Here is a 20,747-nt window from a genome sequence, read left to right on the forward strand (position 1 = left end):
TCTATACCATAGAGGTAGGCAGAGACTATGAATTGCCACTGCACGATTCTGGCATACTTCTCGCGCTTCCTCCACCTTCATTAATCTTTTCATGCAATCCCGCAGGTTCCGGGTATTATTCGCTTATGTGAATTTGATTTGGTTTTTACAATCAAATGTATCTATCGTCAGGTCCTTTAGATATAACAGCAAATAGTTCAGCTAAAAAAATAATATTAAAAAAATGAAACACCATGTACATTGTATATTAAATCACCTTTATTCGTCAACAGATTCTATATTGGTTAAAGCGTATAGTCACAACATTTATTTGTATAACAATTGACGGTATTTACTTCTTGTATTTTCAGTTCAGTCACTTATTTAAGGCTATGAATATAGGTAAATGGCCAAGAACGTATGAGGCCAGGATTACTCGTGCGTGGAAAATACAGGTGAAGGGTGAAAATGTAAGTGTCAAAAACTGGGAAAAAACAAGAAAGAATCCTTCAATCGATGAGGCAATAAAACAACTTTACATCATAATAAATATGAAATAAAACATATTTTTATATATTTACAGCTTTATAACCAGTCAAACTTTGTAATACTTTCTAGCATATTTGTACATGGTTTATTATTTTTTACAGTGTTTGATGCAACGTATATGGCAGTCCGCGTATTGTAGCTATATTCACTGGGTCACAGGTGGGTATGGTTCGGTTGAAGTGTAGGTATATTATGGTTTGGCATCACGAATTCTGGAACAAAATATTTGTTTTAAACCAACAATTCTATCACAATCTCGACTAATTTTTTTTCATATCATCTCATCCTCAAAGATATTACCTAAGGCGGCGGTGCTAGCGGTACGAGCAGTGGCTCGCGCGGCCTGCGCGGGCGACGCGGCGGCGCGGCGGTGCGCACGCGCGGCCGCCCCGGTCCGCGCCGGCCGCGTCCGCGATTTACGTCCTCCGTGCGAACTTCTGGTTCCAGCGGTGCGTCAGACTCTAGGAGGGCTGCACCTAGACATAAATATTATACAATTTATTAAAAACTTTGATATGGTATGGTTTTTAAGTTGACAATAACTGGGAATATTCATTCGTAGACCAACTATTTAAGATCATGTAATGTATTTTAATATTTTTGTTTATTATAAATGTTTAAAAAATCAAAGTAACAGACTAAAAATGATTCATAAATTGAATACTAAACTAATGTTATTTTATAGGACGCTGCGTACAATTTTGTATAATTTTAGCTGCCTTTTACTTGACATCAATTTAAACAACAGTCAATCACACCCAAGAACAGCCGACACTCAATCAGGTTATCCCTACAAGTTACATGAGTTACGTACCAGCGGCGAGTGCGGCGGCGTCGTCTGTCGCGGGCGGCTTGTGCCTGCGCGTGAGTGCGTGTCGCGAGCCGCGCGGCCTCCCGCGCCGCGCCCCGCCGCGCGCGCCCCGCGCCGAGCCCCGCGCGCTCCACGCCGCGCGCCCCACCGCGGGAGCTGCGCCCGCGCCCACCGCGCCCGCCGGACACACCCCGCCCACCGGGGAGTACGCTGCAACACACACCCGCAACACGTTAGCTTAAGTTCGTTTTTCAAGTAGTCCTTATACCTACATACAGTCACCCGCAATATTGGCTGAACATCTTCGGCAACAACTTTTTTTTTAATAAGAAAATAAGGGTTAATTTTAAATACCCATATTTACAAAACATCATATTTAACACAATGTACTCACATCTAGGCGTGGCGGGCTGCGACGGGACGTCAACGACGAGGTTATCTCCCTCATCGTCCACTTGCAAGGGACTGCCGGGCTCCGACGCTGATTCGCGAGCTCGCTTCGGCTCCACCACCACTGGTTGTTGCTAAAAACAATATATATTTTCTGATTAATTATATTAGAAAGTAAGCTCAAACTGTTTAATATGAGTATTAGCTAGTGTTTCTTAATTCTTTTAAAACACTAAATAGCGTGAGCTGAGTTACTTACTGCTACAGGCAAAATGCCCAATTTTCGTTTCCGCTCTCGTTCCTCCATAATTTTCTTCTCCTCAGACTTTTGGCGGTCTGTTAAATAATACAATATTGATATTAATAATTCCAACAAAACTATACCACTTCACTTATAGTTGTACAGATACGCGGCACGAATCGTGAGCACGCTCGTGATTGGCCGGTTTGACGTCCAACGCGCCGATGTTTTGCGCGATTGGTTCCTCATTCGATTCTCATTGTCGCACATTGTGTGGCTTACACATGCCACAGTTACTATATACTTGTCCAATTTGTATTTATACGAGCTGTCACAATAACAAAACAGCAACATGACAAATTTGTTACAAAATTAAATAAAATTACACACCTGCTCTGTAAATATATTATCGATACTATAGAAAGGATCCTGGAAGTAATATTAGTTTGTAAATAAATAAATAAATAAATAAATTGTTCATGCGTGCTCATGACTTGTACCGTTTACTGTAAAAATGTGTGTACTCACATTTGAGTTCAATTTCCTCGTCGTCCAGAAGCAACGAAACCACTTCCTTAGGCTTCAACGTGTCTGGCTTGAAGTTGCCGCCACTGATTACCATTCTTTGGATCTGTAAGAAAAATATGCAACGTCAACATCAGACCCATAGAGGAATCTTTATAATCGTTTATAAATTAAGTCTGCTCACAAAGCTTTAATTTTTTTAGCCACCACAACGACGTCACCCTATAGTATCCTATCTATCCTATCTATCCTATATCTATCCTTTTTACTTTGTAACAGCCTTTATTTTCAATAAAAGATACTGCCACTAATATAAACACAGGTAAAATTTTTTCACGCAAAATATTAAACACGAGGAAATCCGTTTACGAATTTCTGCCGGACTCGCATAAACGGTCGGTATAAACCGTCCTACCGACTACAACCCTGCCATTCGACTCTCTCTCCCTAATATCAATGGTCACGGAGTGCGCAAGACCGTGCAACCGCAACCCTCTCAAGAGCCGGCTCTTAGGCAGAGTATCTCACCATCCAAATTAGTCGTCCTCATACATAAATGTCAACTTACCTCACTCTTTTCCCTAGCCCGTTGCATTATCCTTTCTTCAATGGTGCCTTTGCATATGAGCCGATAGACGGTGACTTGCTTCGTCTGACCCAAGCGATGAGCGCGGTCCATAGCCTGTTGGTCTACAGTCGGATTCCAATCCGAGTCGTAGAAGATTACCTAAAAATATATTAAATAATTTAGAAGGCTGAAAATCACTTGGTTACTTAACAGTTTTTGGACATAGTACTGACTACCCACCATTTTCATTAAACACAATCGCTTTTTTCAATGTATCTCAAAAATGAACCAATTGGTCTGATACCAAGGTTTTGTTTAATGCTTACAAATGAGTTATTTTGATTAGTTCACTCTCGGAATCGGATTGGAGATTGAGATTGGTATCGATTATTGAAAACGGGTGTAAATGTTCAAATACCGGATTAGGTTTGGAAATTGGTAACTCAAAAATTCGAAACTTCAATTCTTGGAAATATCCACACCCTTTTTATAACCAAATGTAAATTATTTAACAATTTCACAACACTTTGCATAGCAGTTATTTATACTGACGATTACTATAACACAAATGCACTTACTGTATCGGCAGCTGTGAGATTGATGCCAAGTCCACCAGCGCGAGTCGACAATAGGAACACGAATATATCCGTGCGGGCCTGTAACATAAACCAAGTATATTATGTATAGTGGTAATAAATCGTTTTTTTTTCTATCTATCTATCTAGTATACTTGATAATAGGTGGAACAATGCAATTATTGATCTTACGTCCTAATACATATTATAAAAGTCCCTTGCCGCGCCGGTTTATCTGATCGAGATAAACTCAAAAATTACTGAATGGATGTCGGATGAAATTTAGTATGGAGATTTAACCCTGGAAATGACATACGCACTTTTTATCCTAGATAAACTTTGACGCGTGGGAAGCCGCGAGCAGAAGCTTGTTAATAATAAGTAAAAGTTTTATAATAATAAGAATAATATCAGCCCTGTTATATACTGCCCCACTATTGAGCACGGGCCTCCTCTACTACTGAGAGGAATATTAGGCCTTAGTCCACCACGCTGGCCTAGTGCGGATTGGTAGACTTCACACACCCTCAAAATTTCTATAGAGAACTTCTCAGATGTGCAGGTTTCCTCACGATGTTTTCCTTCACCGTTAAAGGAAGTGATAATTCACAAAGAATACACATATAACTTTTAGAAAAGTTAGGTGTGTGCCCTTGGGATTTGAACGGACATTCGTCTCAGCAGTACGTTCCACAACCAACTAGGCCATCGCCGCCTTTTCTAAGTGTTTTATTACCTGAAAATCTGCGACCATGTCGCGTCGAGCTGAGATCTTGCTCGAGCCGTCCAGTCGCATGTATTTATGTTTGCGATGCCACATGTATTCCTAAAATGTACACAGAATTAAAGGTATCAAATTAAATCAACTTCCCAACATACAAGGCAGTAAATAATGTTTATGTTTATGCGAATGTTAGACATCGCAATAAAACTAGTTTTAGGACTTTATCGACTTTTTAAATTTTAATTTTCTCACCATATTTTGGCGGCTTTGCAGCCTTCTTCGTCACAAGACGTTTTGACGTGTTGGTCGTCCAAAAAGACAAAGATATAATATCTACCTACATTTTACAAATGTACATTTTTTTTTAATTTTATTTGTATTTCGATGTCAATAAGTCAGTATTTTTGCCCAACTTGAAATTGTTTACTTCATTTTATCTTAGAGAATAAATAATAATAATTGTTACTGTTCGTGACTACCTTCAGTCTCATCCAGTTAAATAATTGTGTGTAGCTGTTATCTATTAAAAATTATCTAAAAATTTTATGGTCGATACTGGGTACAGTCGGCAAAACAATACCTCTAAGAGATCAATCATCTTCGTCATTTGGCTGTATATGAGCACCCTGTGCCCACGCTCCTTCAGTCTTTTCAGCAGAGAGTCCAGCACGGTCAGTTTACCCGCGTCGCTCACTAACTGGTTCTTATCTGCAATAGTGGTGTTACTTTCGATTTTTATCACCTTTTTTTTTTATTACACTTTAATTGGAAAATTGTGAAACATAAACATGTGTAACGGGCGTAGCCTCTGGAGCTATTTTCGGTTCGAAGTTTGAATCTCGGATTTATTCAGGAATACATTCCAATTAGCTCCCGATGACGCGACATGCGTGCTCCGCCAATCGGAGCGCGGGAACCCCGACGGTAAAAAGCGCGAGCAGTAAAAACTTTGCGTGCGTTGGTCGCTACCCGGATGCTCATGTGATAGGACCCTTTCTTTTAATTTTATCCGTGGTGCTTTATAACTAGCTTATCTTGATGTAAACGTCCTTATCCTTGAGGTTAAAACGCCTCCTTAGATCATGATTTTGTCACCCGCATTGCTATGGAGGGAAGTGGAAAATTAATATTTCCAACTCCTTCCTATCATTTTATTTGATTAATTTCGTTGCGGGATAATAAAATATTAGTTTCCCCTGAGACTCGCCGAGCTTCACTGCTCGATGTCATAAAATGCGTGCCACTGCTGATCCTGGCTTACAGGAGTTGTAGTGGTGGGTGTGAGGGCGGGGAAGTCTCTACCCGGATGTACACTTACCGGGCACCTGCAGCGTGGCCCAGCCGGCGGGCGGGCGCGCGGCGGCCACGAGGCGGCGCAGCGTGCGCCAGCCGCGCGCGCACTCCGCGTGCTCGTGCCGCGTCACCGCGTACGCGACCCGACGCGACGTGCGCTGTACACTTACCGGGCACCTGCGCCAGCCGTGGGCGTACGCGCGACGCGACGTGCGCTGGGGCGGCGGGCCCAGCCGGCGACGAGGCGGCGCAGCGTGCGCCAGCCGCGCGCGCACTCCGCGTGCTCGTGCCGCGTCACCGCGTACGCGACCCGACGCGACGTGCGCTGTACACTTACCGGGCACCTGCAGCGTGGCCCAGCCGGCGGGCGGGCGCGCGGCAGCCACGAGCGGCGCAGCGTGCGCCGCGCGCGCAGCGTGCGCCGCGTCACCGCGTACGCGTGCGCTGTACGGGCACCTGCAGCGTGGCGTGCGCCAGCCGTCACCGCGTACGCGACCCGACGCGACGTGCGCTGTACACTTACCGGGCACCTGCAGCGTGGCCCAGCCGGCGGGCGGGCGCGCGGCGGCCACGAGGCGGCGCAGCGTGCGCCAGCCGCGCGCGCACTCCGCGTGCTCGTGCCGCGTCACCGCGTACGCGACCCGACGCGACGTGCGCTGTACACTTACCGGGCACCTGCAGCGTGGCCCAGCCGGCGGGCGGGCGCGCGGCGGCCACGAGGCGGCGCAGCGTGCGCCAGCCGCGCGCGCACTCCGCGTGCTCGTGCCGCGTCACCGCGTACGCGACCCGACGCGACGTGCGCTGTACACTTACCGGGCACCTGCAGCGTGGCCCAGCCGGCGGGCGGGCGCGCGGCGGCCACGAGGCGGCGTGCGCCAGCCCGCGTGCTCGTGCCGCGTCACCGCGTACGCGACCCGACGCGACGTGCGCTGTACGGGCACCTGCAGCGTGGCCAGCCGCGCGCGCGCACTCCGCGTGCTCGTGCCGCGTCACCGCGTACGCGACCCGACGCGACGTGCGCTGTACACTTACCGGGCACCTGCAGCGTGGCCCAGCCGGCGGGCGGGCGCGCGGCGGCCACGAGGCGGCGCAGCGTGCGCCAGCCGCGCGCGCACTCCGCGTGCTCGTGCCGCGTCACCGCGTACGCGACCCGACGCGACGTGCGCTGTACACTTACCGGGCACCTGCAGCGTGGCCCAGCCGGCGGGCGGGCGCGCGGCGGCCACGAGGCGGCGCAGCGTGCGCCAGCCGCGCGCGCACTCCGCGTGCTCGTGCCGCGTCACCGCGTACGCGACCCGACGCGACGTGCGCTGTACACTTACCGGGCACCTGCAGCGTGGCCCAGCCGGCGGGCAGGCGCGCGGCGGCCACGAGGCGGCGCAGCGTGCGCCAGCCGCGCGCGCACTCCGCGTGCTCGTGCCGCGTCACCGCGTACGCGACCCGACGCGACGTGCGCTGTACACTTACCGGGCACCTGCAGCGTGGCCCAGCCGGCGGAGCGGGCGCGCGGCGGCCACGAGGCGGCGCAGCGTGCGCCAGCCGCGCGCGCGTGCTCCGCGTGCTCGTGCCGCGTCACCGCGTACGCGACCCGACGCGACGTGCGCTGTACACTTACCGGGCACCTGCAGCGTGGCCCAGCCGGCGGGCGGGCGCGCGGCGGCCACGAGCGGCGCAGCGTGCGCCAGCCGCGCGCGCACTCACCGCGTGCTCGTGCGCTGTACGTGCACCGCCGTAGCCGCGAACCGAACCGACGACGACGCGAACGCGCGCACTGTGCGCGCGCACACCTGACAACATTACAATAGATATAGTATTCAATTTATACATTCTTTTAGTAACATTCTGTAGACGCACCTACTTATCTACGGTAGAAATCAATTCTTATTTTCACCATCAGTAACGACCGAAATTAACAAACAATCTCCATATCTCTGAATCGATCTTGAAAATAAACTGATGAAAATATAGTTGAATCTTAACTCTTACATATCACCTATTTTGATTAGTGTAACGCGCGAGTTTTGGCGGCAGTAGTTTAAAGTAATGCGCGCTGAACTGAGGCTCGGCGTTTGTTGTTATACGCAATCCGCCGCGTCGCTAGCCTCACTGATTGGCTGAAGCCGCTCCGACGTGCGGTGTGCGCATCGAATCACGCGAGGCGTCTGTCGACCGGGTTTCGCGAAGTTAGCCGACAACAATAACCGCTCTCGAGCTCACGGACGCGCGAACGGAAAACAATCCTTTTGTTATTATTTTTATTGTGATTGTGATTATGTTTAGAACACAAACAGATGTTTCTATATTAGTTTATTTTCGAAATCGAACTGCGGGTATCGATCAAAATAGTTTATTAATTTGTTCCGTAAATCCGAGACACGAATATAAATCAACCACTAAAGACTATAAAGTGTAAAGTTCCCCGAACAGTACCTTCTGCTGCGTGGTGTAGAGGAAGCCGGGCAGCGTGGTGGGCAGGTCGGGATAGAGCACGGGCGCGCGCTCCACGTGCGGGAACTCGGCCACCTCCTCCGTCTTCACCGGGATCACGCCGCCGTCCTCAGTCTTTATCTCCGTCAGCATGTCGGGCTGCAGGACATTCAAATAACAATCTTTTAGGTAAGAATATGGAACATATTTCCTAGTTTGGACACAATGCCTCAATTTTAATTAACTTTAAAATTTAATATGACGAAATTTTAAAGGCCGAAATATCCATGATTATTAATTATTTTTACATTTTTCTTTCAACTGCGAGAACTAATCACTAACTAGACGTGAATTTAAATTCTTTACTTGCCAATACTTGTTTAGTTACCCAGATTAAAGCCGAAACAAAATGTATGAAAATGGACCTTGAGCTACCACCTTAATGCTATATCAAAATTAGTCCCTACATCGATACTTTCAAGGCTTGTAAAAAGGTATATCCCATGGTATTTGATGGGGAATGACACCATCTTTCCAATGTTTAATAATCCTTCAAAAGTGCACTTTATAGATGGATAAAGTAATACGCACCGGTTCTCTCTCCTTCATATTCCTCGTGCGTAACGCTCGATGCTCTATCGTCTCGGGCATGTAGTATATCGTGACGTCAGCATGCGTGTAGAATGGACCCCCTGAAAAAAAAATCACGAATGTATAAAAAAATCTGTTCATACAAGACGATAGTAGCTATAAATCATCTATGTATCAATATTAATTTCAATTTTGGATTGATATTTGTTAAACTGTCGGTTGAAGTTATGTCTGACTTCGAAGAGGTATGCCCTTATAAATTGGAAAGAAAGTTTCTGAGCATCTCCAAACCTACAATTTAATAGTTACTCATACCTTCAATCCAAAGAGGATCTGTAAACAGAAACTCCCTCCACAAAAAGCTGTCCTCTTTCCTCTTCTTTAAAACATCACCATCGGGACAAACGGACAACATGTTTTTGTAGTGTATTCTGTCGTAGTATTTAGGGTTGTGAAATGGGTCGTCTTGTGATGTTTGTTCAGATATTTGATCGTACCACCAGTATTGCCTGTGACGTAATTTCTCATATTTCTCTAAACATTGTTCTATGTGAAGCATTCTGTAATAAATTATTGACTTATATTTGACAGATAAGGTTTTTTTATTTTGACGTATAGTAAATATGGCATAGGTTTAATAGGCTTTCGTTGGTTCAATAATGAATAATTAAAAAAGTATCGATAAAATTTACCTCAATGATTGCATAGAAAATTTTATAAACGGTATCAATATTTTTTAATCGATTTAACAACTTTGACGTGATATTTATCACATAATTGAGTACATTAATTGTTCCTAATAATTTATAAACCATCGATTTCAAAGCTACAAACATCGATAAAACAAAAACATCGATACTCACGCGTACAGCCAACCGCATAACGTCACTCTATACAACTCCATGGGTGACAGATCAATAAACCTTGTGAATCCATAGAATTCGCTCTTCCCACACAAGCTACTATGTATATACTCTGGTGTCAGCACTGACAATATGTTGTACAGCAGATGACGTTTAGACGGCACTGAACGGATAAGAATGCCGTCTTCAGCGATTAACTTCGGTATGTGATAGTCGTCAACTTGCATCGCGAAGGGAGATCTGACGTCACGTCGCTCGAATAGTTCTGGGTGATTGCACACCTGAGGGGAAATATGAATGCATGTTAGAATTGAAGACCTCAGTGGCGTAGTTGTACTGCATGCGGGGTACGGCAGCGCTCTGAGGTCCTGGGTTCGAATCCCGGATCGGGCAGTGATATTTAGATTTTTCTGTTCAGTATCAGCCTGGAGTCTGGAATTTGTGCCCGATATGGCGATAAGCTCGCCCCCTATCACATCATGAGACGTAACACACTTGACGAAAAGTTGGTGCCCTGGTTGCGCCTTGGCCTGTGTGTGTTGTCAGAATTATAAAAATATTCTTTAGTATCTCAAAATCGCCTACTCTTAACGCTAAGATAATACAAGCATGACAATAGTATGTTGGTAGAATTGTTCAATACATCCCGATATTGAACACTGTACACAAGATGTAAAACCCGCTATAAGAGATCAGCCGGTGTATATCCTGTGTTGAACAGGTCGGCATAATTGTGTCGACTGTTGAGCAATGATCTCTCGATAAAAATGCCCTTCCTAAGGCTGTTACTAATCTATACGAGAATAGTGATATTTTTTTAATTACTCCATTATAATAAATGCTTGTTTACCTTCCTGAATTGCATAACCAAGTTCATCAGGTTGGATGTGAAGTTCTTATCTACGCTGTGACCGGACTCGGCACCGACCGAATAATGTAACAACTCCTCTATCTTTATCTTCTTTTTTAAAGCTGAAAAATAGGAAATAATATTTTTATACTCATTCAATATTTATAGTATTTACTTCTCTATTACAATAAAATCTAAAGAACTTAAATTACATAGCATTGTTTGACTGAACATTTTAACATAAGTATGAAATACCTCCCTTATTAACAGTTCTATTTTATATTATTAATCTATAGTTACATATACAGTTCAAAAGTTTGTTTGTTTCAAAGCGTTAATCTCAGGAACTACTAAACCGAATTTGAATATTTTTTCATTAATAGAAAGCTACTTTACTCCTGATTTCTATACTACTCTCTATCCCGGGATATGAAGTGGGAAATTTATCCTGAAAACCTTTTTTCACGTGGACGGAGCAGTGAGCAAGAGCTAATGCATTAAACAAATATATAATTTTGACTCACCTATATACAAAAGTTTCTGTCTAATAGTGAGTGGACAGTGCACCATTATCTCGATCTTGTCCGACAGCTCGTTCTCAACATCTTTCTTGATGCGCCGCAACATGAACGGCTTTAGAATCATGTGCAAACGGGACAGATGTTCTAAAAAAATATAGTCATAATGATTAATTATATCGGAAATTATTTTGGAAGGAAAAAATATTAAATTCGACAACTCGTTATCTTAAATAACATTGTACCTCAGACAATTTTAAATAAAATGTTCGATATTTGGTAATATAAAAATAAACTATGCGAAATCTTCAGAATTTTTCGTCGATATTTGTTTTTTTTTAATGACTTGAGACTTTATATAACTCGACTGCCTTCAAAAATTCAATATTTGTTTGATACAGGCCTTATTTGTTTAATAATCCCTTAAATACGACTACATCCTGTATAACTCACTCTCATCAATGGTGCTCTTGTTCTCAGCGTGGCTCTCGATGTCTTTAGAGAACCACTCGTTGAACTCCTCATGAGAGTCGAACAACGTCGGCATTATGAAATGAAGCAGCGCCCATAGCTCCGCCATGCTGTTTTGTATAGGTGTACCTGAAACAGGGGATTTGTTTTTTAAATAGGGGATTTTGTTGTTTAAATAGGGGATCAAAAATTTATGTGCAATTTTTTTTAATCATAGAACGTACGCGTCTAAATCAGTTCTCATATTGTGTACTGAAGCGATAATTGGCCAAAGTAAATTGTCCCGCTCTGGCGTTTGGCATCACGACGCGAATGAGCGAAACAGTCTTAGGTACTATTGTCAACGCTCTAGTTGTGTTAGTCGTACGCGCTGTACCCAAAAAACACAGCTGTTACGTTTATACTGCAGTATTGCAGTCTACGTGTTAAATAAACGAAGCACTCACCAGAAAGCAACAGTCGATTCCTACAACTGAACCCAAGTAACAACTTCCATCTCATACTGGCTGAGCTCTTGATCGCCTGCGCTTCGTCTAAAATCATGTACTGCCACGACACTCGATTCAAATACTTGAGATCGGACACCACTATCTGATACGAGGTGACGACTACGTGGAACGCGGCGGCTCGCGTGTGTAGGTCCTTGCGTTCCCAGAATTGACGGAGGATCTTGCGCTCGCTCGGACTGCCCCAGTATGGGACCTAGGGAGGGATGTTGAGGTCAAGATTATATCACATTATGAAGACTGAAAAAACCAGACTTATAGACATACAAGGTCAATATTAAGGGGGTGGTGCTCAGACGAGTGACATGACATTACACTGGGCTTACCCAGGACTTATCCTTAGAAACAGTTTACAGATTTGTAGTAAAGTATGTCGCAAAAAATTTTCCTATGTAATGAATTAGATTATATAACATAAAAATTACCAATTACAACTATCAAATTCCAAGGATAAACTCAACTTACTACTTTAAAATCAGGCACGAATCTCTCCATCTCCTGCTGCCAGTTGTGAAGAGTCGAAGCCGGAGACACGACAAGGAACGGACCCCACACCCCGAGCCTCTCTGCCACGTGACAGAGGAACGCTATGCACTGCACTGTCTTGCCGAGACCCATTTCATCAGCCAGGATGCCACTTATACCCTGAGGAGAAATGTAAACAGATTTTGTAATTAGTTCTCGTTTGACAAAATTTTATGTTAGTGATTCCAATTCTATGCAAGTTGTGAATATTATTAATCAAATTTACATATAGATATTATTTGTAATACTAGCTATTATTCACTGTTTCTCTTGCATGGAATTTAAAACAAACGGATTTTTTTTTGTACTTATAAAAATATATTGAACATATGTAATTGTAGCATTATCCAGTCATTATTTTACATTTCTCACCTATTACTTTATATTGACGAGGAATGCTAACCTGATCATAGAGATTGGCGAGCCAGTTCATGCCCTTAAGCTGGTAGCCCTTGAGCGTGCCCCTGAAGATGGAGGGCTGGTCGTAGTCGCCGGGCGGGCGGTCGGGCGGCTGCTGGTCGAGCGGCGCGGCGTCGGCGGGGTCTGCGGGGTCGGCGGGCGCGGGGAAGTGGCGCGTGCGCGCGCGCTCCGCACGGAACGCCTCGCGGGCGTTGCGCGACGCACGCGCCTTCATCTCCTCACTGGGGGCGACAAGTAACGTGTTGTTATTTACTAATTTAATTAAGTTATAAACAACAACCACCTTCTGGTGAGCCTTAACGAATCGTCAATAACGATAAACGATGCCAAACTTTTTTTTATCGATCTTAAAAATTAACCAATCAGAATGGCTTTTGTGGACATGTTTACAAATGAATTATTTTAATTATTTTATTCTAGAGATCAGAACAGAGATTAAGATTGGGATCGTTTATCAAAAACAGCCGCTAATACCCATCTCGTGATAATTCAAACCCAATTCTACGATTCCAGCCGCCTAGTAGCAATTCTTGGAAAAAAACACCCAATGTAATGAACCGCACCTGTCATAATGATCTATAGCAGCGAGCCTCGGGTCCCGGTCCTCGTCGAGCTGCCTCAGTATCCTGTCGGCGCCGTTCTCGCCGTCGTCCGCCGCGTTGAGCTTGCGCTGCATGAAGTGCGCGTACAGTTCCGTCTGCGTGATCAGGAAGTTTAGCTTGCGACGTTGCCGCTTCGCTTCCATCAGTTCTACGTCCATCTGTGAATATTAATATATTTATTTGACTATGTCATATCTTACAAGTATTTACGTAATGTTCAATTATATTACTATTAATATTGTTGAATAGTTTTCTTTCCCGAGAATGCAATTTGTTAAACCATGAATTGCTTGGGCACATTCTAGAAAGAAAACTAATATTTTGGAGCTGTTTTTATGTTAATTGACTACATTATCAGTTGACTCAATCGCTATCTCGCCCACATCATACATTGCCCACTTTCCTGTACAAAAAGGTATTCAATAGCACATTTTAAATACGGAATAAAAATTCAGAATCACACTCTCTAAGAACGGTCTTACCTTTCTCTGTTCCTCTGCTTCCTTCTCCATGCGCCTGCGCGTCTCTCTCTCGGCGCGGTCATATCTCCTCCAGTACGACTGCATCTCTCTACTCAGCCGCTTGCACCGCCACACCGTCTCCTTCATGTTCTTTTGTGACTGTTACAAAACTTTTGTGTTATACATTTGATGAAGCTTTGAACCTGATTAATTATATTTTATGACACAGTCAACCTCATTGACATGTCGGGTTCCGGGATTAGGGTGTGTATATCCCGTTCTAACAGGATGTTACAATTTTGTCGACTGTCAAGGGACAATCAATTCTCGTCTGTCGGCATTCTATTGGACCCCAATCCACTTACCATCAGGTGTTGTGGGAGCACTTTCCGTGCCCTTACAAAAAAAGAAATAGGTCACATTCAATACATTAATTGGTCAAACCCTTCATATGTGGAAACTGGTTGAGGTATTAATAAAAATATACCTAAGCGAGTTATTCAGTTTGAAAACAAAGACTTGTAATATTTAGGATTAAAATTTCAATTGCGACAACTCTGTTACCACATCAGTGGACATATAAGCTCAATTAACCTTTATATCTCTGCTATCTATGAACGCGTACAATTATAAACAATATATTACCTGCATCGCGATATGCCGCCAATGTTTACAGCACAGAGTCGCGAGTCGCTTCCTCTGCAGCGTGACCTCCCGATGCGTGGACGTCCTCGCCCTCTGCACCTTGCCGAGCTCTTTCTTCACCAGCAGTAGCCAGTGGCGACGTCTACGGGCCGTCAGGGCTTCAGGACTCTTGAGGGTCGATAGCTTTTTACGACCTCTGAAAATCGTAAAGTTGTGACCGATGTTAATGATTTAAGTATGTTGATGATATTAAATATTGTTGCATGAAATCAGGCATTTTAATATATACTGAAATTATTGTATGAATTTGAAATATCAAACTTCAAATTCAAGTATAAAAAATATAGTTGTTTTTGAGAGGTATGCTAATAACTTACGTTGAGCATTTTATAGTGTTTTATAAGTTCAGTGTGGAAACTGATTCATACCTGACTCCCGGTTTTTCAGGAGCGATAGTGTACTCATCTTGGTCATTCTCCTCCTTCAAGTGACGCAGTTGCTCCTCCCAATCCACTCCGTCAGGCTAAAATAAAAAAATCCCGAGTCAAAATATAACAAAACTTAAATCAAAATGAATTATGAAACTCGGTTTGTTTTACTAATACTTATAAAAATGACAGATTTCTACTGTTAATACAAAAAATATTTGTTTTATACAATCTTCGGTGTTTTTATTAAGGACTTAAGGATTTATGAATTTAACCACTTAAAAATACATCAAAACATTTACAAAATAATTTTAAAAATAATATTTCATTTTTATTTTAACACGCAACAAAAACTATAATTACCATATCGCCACCATCGCCTGACCTTCCCTCTCTAGCCCGGCCCCTGCGAGCCTTATGCGCGCCCCTAGCCGACGCGCCTCTCTCAGACGGGCGGCCCCTACGCCCCCTAGTGGACGGGGGCTGCGGCAATGGACGAACGACACGACGCTCTGGGTACCGGTCCACTGTAGACAGCAGCCCAGCCCCGTAGTACATGTATCGGGAATTCTTAACAATGGAATAAATAATAATATCAGCCCTGTATTATATACTGATCCTCCTCCTATTACTGAGAGGATATAGATCCTCTATTACTGAGAGTAACTAGATTTTAGTCACGTTGGCTTAGTGGGGATTGGCAGACTTCACATACCCTTAAAATTCCTATAGAGAACTTCTCAGGTATGCAGGTTTCCTCACGATGTTATCCTTTACCGTTAAACCAAGTGATCATTACAAATAATACACACATAGCTTTAGTTAGCGAAAATGGACAATCAGAACAAACCCTTTTGACATGCCTACAAATGACTTATTTTGATTGGTTTATTTTGCGATCAAATCAAAGATTAACATATGGATCTATGCGTGATTATTTAGAACAAAATTTATACCGAAAATTATTCCCAGATAAAGCTACTTATTTGTCAATAAGGTTTTTGTTCAAGTACTTTCCTATGTACATGCTTAAACATATAATAATTTTCGTCAAATTCAAGTCACGCACAAAAATCCTCTTCATTACTGTGTGCTGAATAATTCAATTCCACCTTCAAAGAATTAAAATGGCCCAGATGTGATAAAATGTGAAAGTTTATGTTAAATGTACTTTTAGAATCAAAAAGTTCTGGTGAATAAACCAAAAATGTTTATTGAAACGGAAATGGCCTACAATGCCTGCTTTAGATATAAAAATTAAGTTAGTTGCAAGAGAATATTTACATATTATCATCAAAATAACAAAATATTATGCACATTAATTTAGCTACTTCTCAGTAAGTAACTCAATGCTAATAAGTTTTTTTTCATGCCTTTTTTTTACTTGAATTTAGATTTTTTTTCTCCATGAGTATTCTGTCCTATGATGTGATGGGGACACTCGGACAAGTATATCGTCATATCGCTTATAAATTCAGGACTTCGAGATAATATCGAGCAAGAAACCCAAAACATTTTTCAACATTTCGTCTGCGTTTCGAACGCGAGACCTCAGTGCAGTAGTCATACTGCGCCCGCAATAAAACTGCCACCGAGAGAGTAAAAAATGTTTTAACACATCCAAATTATTTTGTCTACCACCTAGTTCATATTAGAAACTACCTTTTATATTAAGCTGCGTGTGCAGAAGGAACCGGCTATAACGACGTACCGGTTATAACGATTAAATGGCAAGGTCTCATCCAATGCTCCATATAAACACCTATGTAGACAAACTACATATACTTCCTATGTTAACGCAAATGTTAGATATCAAAATAAAAACGAGGAGGACATGAGCACGTGACCATAAAGACTAGTCTCCAAACCGTCGGGACAAAGTTAAAGTATAAAAAACCGCAATAAAATCCAAAACATAGTTTTATTTCAATGCATATAACTGTTAAGCTTTTGTCTGTGTTTTTTGGTTTTGTGTAAATTATTACTTATTTATTTTTTAATTTATGTAACCAGTTTGTATACCAACTGAACATCCATGCGATTTTGGCTTCTCATTAAACACCAGCACTGTAGCTGTATTGAATTGAAATTGAATGAACTGCCCATTGTTGCCAGATAAATTGATTTTATGTAAAAAAAAATATACTTTGTTTTTGTAAATGTTAGTTGTGCTAAGAATAAACTAATTTCTTTCCTTCATTCTTTCTATATAACGAAACCGAATAAACCGAAACATATCACTTCACAAAAGTATTATTTTTATCCTTTTGTTACATCTGAAGCCATGACATAAGAATTTATTTTATTATTAGCTATAGCTATGATACTTCAGAATTTTCCTGCATGTTATATTAAGACCTTACATGTATTAACAACTAATGAGGGCAAATTCACAATTTGTATACAATTTTATTGCTATTGTTTGCAAACCAGTTGAGATGCATAATAAAATATTTATTTCAGTAAAAAGGAATGACTATTGGATATAGGTCTATATGTAGTCAGATTTATTCTCTTTAATGTTGTTTTAACCAGATTTTGCTATATACAGTTGAAGCCATAACCATAGTAATTAATAAAACAAAACAATATCTTACTCCTGGATCCTTATAATACTTCTTAGCATATTTGTTCTGATATTTCCTCTCCTTTAACATCCTCTGTATCCTCAACTCCGTCTCCACGGGAGTGTCTTCATCACTGCTAGTCTCCGACTCGGATGAGAGGAGCACATCTCGAAGCCATTGCCTTTCCTCACCTACTGCTGAGAAGTTGTACAGTCTAAGACGGTCACTCTGTCGTTCTGTAATAAAATTTATTACAAGAGCTGAGGATTTAAAATAGCAAACTTTAGCAGAAAAGAGACATTTTATACTAATATATCCATATAATTATATCCATAGTGCTAGGATAAACCACCAGTAAAATGTTAATGTGATACAAACCGTAAACTAAGACATGTATGTTACTTATATGATTTTTGGTTCAGATGTGTTGTTAACGCACACACATATTCTTCTCCATTAGTATTTCCAAAAATTGCGACTCATAAGTCAATGTAGTAAATTTTGATATTTGTAATGGATAGAGAAATCAATGAATCAGTTTCATGTTAACAATGCCAATAAAACGCCATGAAGTTGTCGCATTTTGTTATCCATATTCTAAACACTTTGTGTGTTTTCCATACAGATACTATGATGCTATATTACTATCTACATAGGTCCTTGCTAATAAATACTGTGTACTTGTATATCTGTCACAGTTGTACAATGTTTTGTTTCGTTTCCTGTGATAATGTCATTCAACATGAATATACCAAACACTAAAAACTAGTACAGACATATGTACCAATATTTATTAGTATAACAAATAGCATTTAATGCAAGTTTCAATCACATTTACGGCATAAAGATGCTTGTTAGTTTATTACAGATACATGTGTACAAGTAGGTCTATATAGTTTAAATGAGTATTCGGTTTCATAACATGCCGATTGTCTCAATGTTAACATTCAAGATTAAATAATTGGCCTGCTCCAGGGCTTTGGTTACCTCCTTAGTTACTCAATGTGGTGCGTATAGTTTATCTTTTTAACCTCTTTAATAAATTTCTCAACTCTTTCTGACACACAGACACACTTATACAGCCTAAACTGATGGCAAGAATATGAAATTTTGTACAGAGAGAGATCATTATGACCACTAAGGATCACTTTTAGATCTTTTTTCCCCTAAGGGAGATATACATAATTACACAAGTGGCTAATTCTATATAAAATAATTCCAAAAAGATGCTTACTAGAAATACAAACATGTGCATCATTTATACACTGCTAATAAATGCCTGCCAGATATTATCTATAAAATAAAATGAAATAACTCATTGAAAGCAAAAGCTTTAAATGAAATTCTCAACAGTAAAATATAATTAACATTTAAGTATATAGAAGTACTTCACTTAAGCAACTCAGTTTAAACACATTCTTAGGGGACTAGTGTGGAAATAAAGTTACTTGAGTGTGTTTTACAAGTGTGTGATAATTGCAACTGAGAATTATTATATGATACAATTAGTTCTTTGGCTACTGAGAATTATTATATTAGTGGATGAATTTCCAAAAACAAATTCATAGTACTCACTTATATTACATAAGGAAATTATGGGCTAATTTTCGTGCTTCTAGATCCATCAGCTTAGGCGGAATGTCTTTTAGCCAAGTATGTAGTTGAGCAATAAAACACTTATGAAAACAAACAGATAATGTTGTTTAAAACATACCTTGCTTGGTGGTGACCACTCCATGCACCAGTCTGTCACCTTTAGACATCTCATTACTGACAGATTTGCTGTCAGAGTCATCCTCGCTCTCAGAGGGGCCATCGGAGTTCAAAATCCTCTCTACTTGGCACACGAACGGGCGCACGTCCAAAGCCGCCTCCAACCTTTGGATATGCACCGGCCTAGCGACCTCGTGCCTCTTTAGCACCGTCTGCCCCACCAATTTGTCAGACATTTCACTAAAACCTGCAAAACCCACTGTTTCAAGTACGAAAGGTTAAGAGATGACTAATCGCACTACACGAACGACAAACTCAACGATTTGAACAGAAGTAAAACAAAACAGCAACGAATAAACTGTTATCACAGGCACACTACGGCTACCACACAGAAATCGCGAATATTTCAAATATAATCTCGAATCTAGAGGATACATTCCATCAGTTGAACTTACACGTATTTTGACCTTCTCACGTGGATTACTTAATACAAAATTCCATAGCGTTCACAAAATGGCGCACGAGAATATTCGACAAATCGCTGTCAATGTCGCCGCCCGAGCGGCGCAAATAACTACTCATTTCATCTTTGAGCTTGAAAAAACACGAACCCGCCATAATTGACGATATTTGACAACTAACTGATTTCTTTCTCTTAAAGTTCATTGGTCAGCCATAAACAAATTACATTTTTAACCAATTATATCAGTATCTATTATCTATTAGACCAATCGTAATAGAAGATGCTGCCTATTACGGAAAAATGTAAATGAAAACAATCTATATTATATGTAGCTGTCAAAATAAAATGCGTTCAAATTAAATTCGTTAAATCCAAAAGAAAGCTTTTATAATTCCTGATCTTTATTTCATAATCAAAATACTTAATTCCAATAATATAATAGAATTATGAATAAATATAAAAACAATAAATTGATATTTAATTAGTCACAAACAAGTCTTGATTTTAAAACCATCGTTTTATAACCCTTTCTTTGGGGACCAACGATCAAATAGTAGTGATTCGTAAGTAGGTTTAGATGTACTAGGAACTACTTGAGATTTTCGGTCCCACGATTGTATTTTTATGTGAGAATCGCGGATGAAAGAAATATTGTTTAATTAAAATAGAATATGAGTGTCAATTGAAGCCAAGTGAATTTCGGGAGAAAGTATGAGAAAGATACAGCAATTGTGAAATCAATAGACACTTTATTCTAGAATTCCAACTCGTTCACATCACAAGTTCGCAGAAACGAATGATTTTGTACCATAATTAAATCTGCCTTCGACACTAGAGACTTTGGAAAAAAGAGTCATAGGTATTTGCTGCTCAATGATTTTCTTTTTTTTACTTATGTTTACTGCCAAGTGATCAATGTTTTGATGATATTGTTCAATCCATTCTTTATTTACTATATCTATGGATTTACACGAAATGCTGAAATCATGCGGTGCTATACTTGAGCTATGACGCAGACCAATCTATTAAAATCTATTTATAA

General features: G+C 41.4%; 1 protein-coding gene across 1 annotated transcript; it reads right to left on the reverse strand.

Moving 5' to 3' along the window:
- Positions 1–236: 236 nt before the first annotated feature.
- LOC115444449 (chromatin-remodeling ATPase INO80) lies at positions 237–19,936 on the reverse strand. Its single transcript, XM_037447513.1, has 31 exons — positions 19,698–19,936; positions 19,244–19,489; positions 17,560–17,765; positions 15,326–15,532; positions 14,963–15,057; positions 14,535–14,730; positions 13,911–14,048; positions 13,390–13,586; positions 12,810–13,047; positions 12,347–12,526; positions 11,822–12,077; positions 11,358–11,504; positions 10,911–11,051; positions 10,387–10,508; positions 9,537–9,817; positions 8,989–9,233; positions 8,674–8,774; positions 8,086–8,241; positions 7,377–7,442; positions 6,833–7,110; positions 5,681–6,405; positions 4,943–5,070; positions 4,375–4,464; positions 3,642–3,719; positions 3,064–3,222; positions 2,499–2,601; positions 1,989–2,065; positions 1,734–1,863; positions 1,343–1,549; positions 829–1,004; positions 237–740 (listed from the first exon to the last, which is right to left on the reverse strand). The coding sequence occupies exons 2-30, from the start codon at positions 19,476–19,478 to the stop codon at positions 829–831; spliced, it is 5,358 nt and encodes a 1,785-aa protein (XP_037303410.1). The 5' UTR covers positions 19,479–19,489; positions 19,698–19,936; the 3' UTR covers positions 237–740.
- Between the last annotated feature and the right edge of the window lie 811 nt (positions 19,937–20,747).

Source organism: Manduca sexta, chromosome 6 (assembly GCF_014839805.1).
Source record: "Manduca sexta isolate Smith_Timp_Sample1 chromosome 6, JHU_Msex_v1.0, whole genome shotgun sequence".
In the NCBI taxonomy this organism is placed as follows: domain Eukaryota; kingdom Metazoa; phylum Arthropoda; class Insecta; order Lepidoptera; family Sphingidae; genus Manduca; species Manduca sexta.

Bases quoted from the DNA above. Each gene is read 5' to 3' on its own strand.
- LOC115444449 (XM_037447513.1), bottom strand. From the start codon at position 19,478: ATGTCTGACAAATTGGTGGGGCAGACGGTGCTAAAGAGGCACGAGGTC. The intron at 15,058-15,325 runs GTAATTATAGTT...TTTTTATTTTAG, and splicing joins CAGGCGATGGTGGCGATATG to CCTGACGGAGTGGATTGGGA. The intron at 2,602-3,063 runs GTAAGTTGACAT...TTTTTCTTACAG, and splicing joins GGGCTAGGGAAAAGAGTGAG to ATCCAAAGAATGGTAATCAG.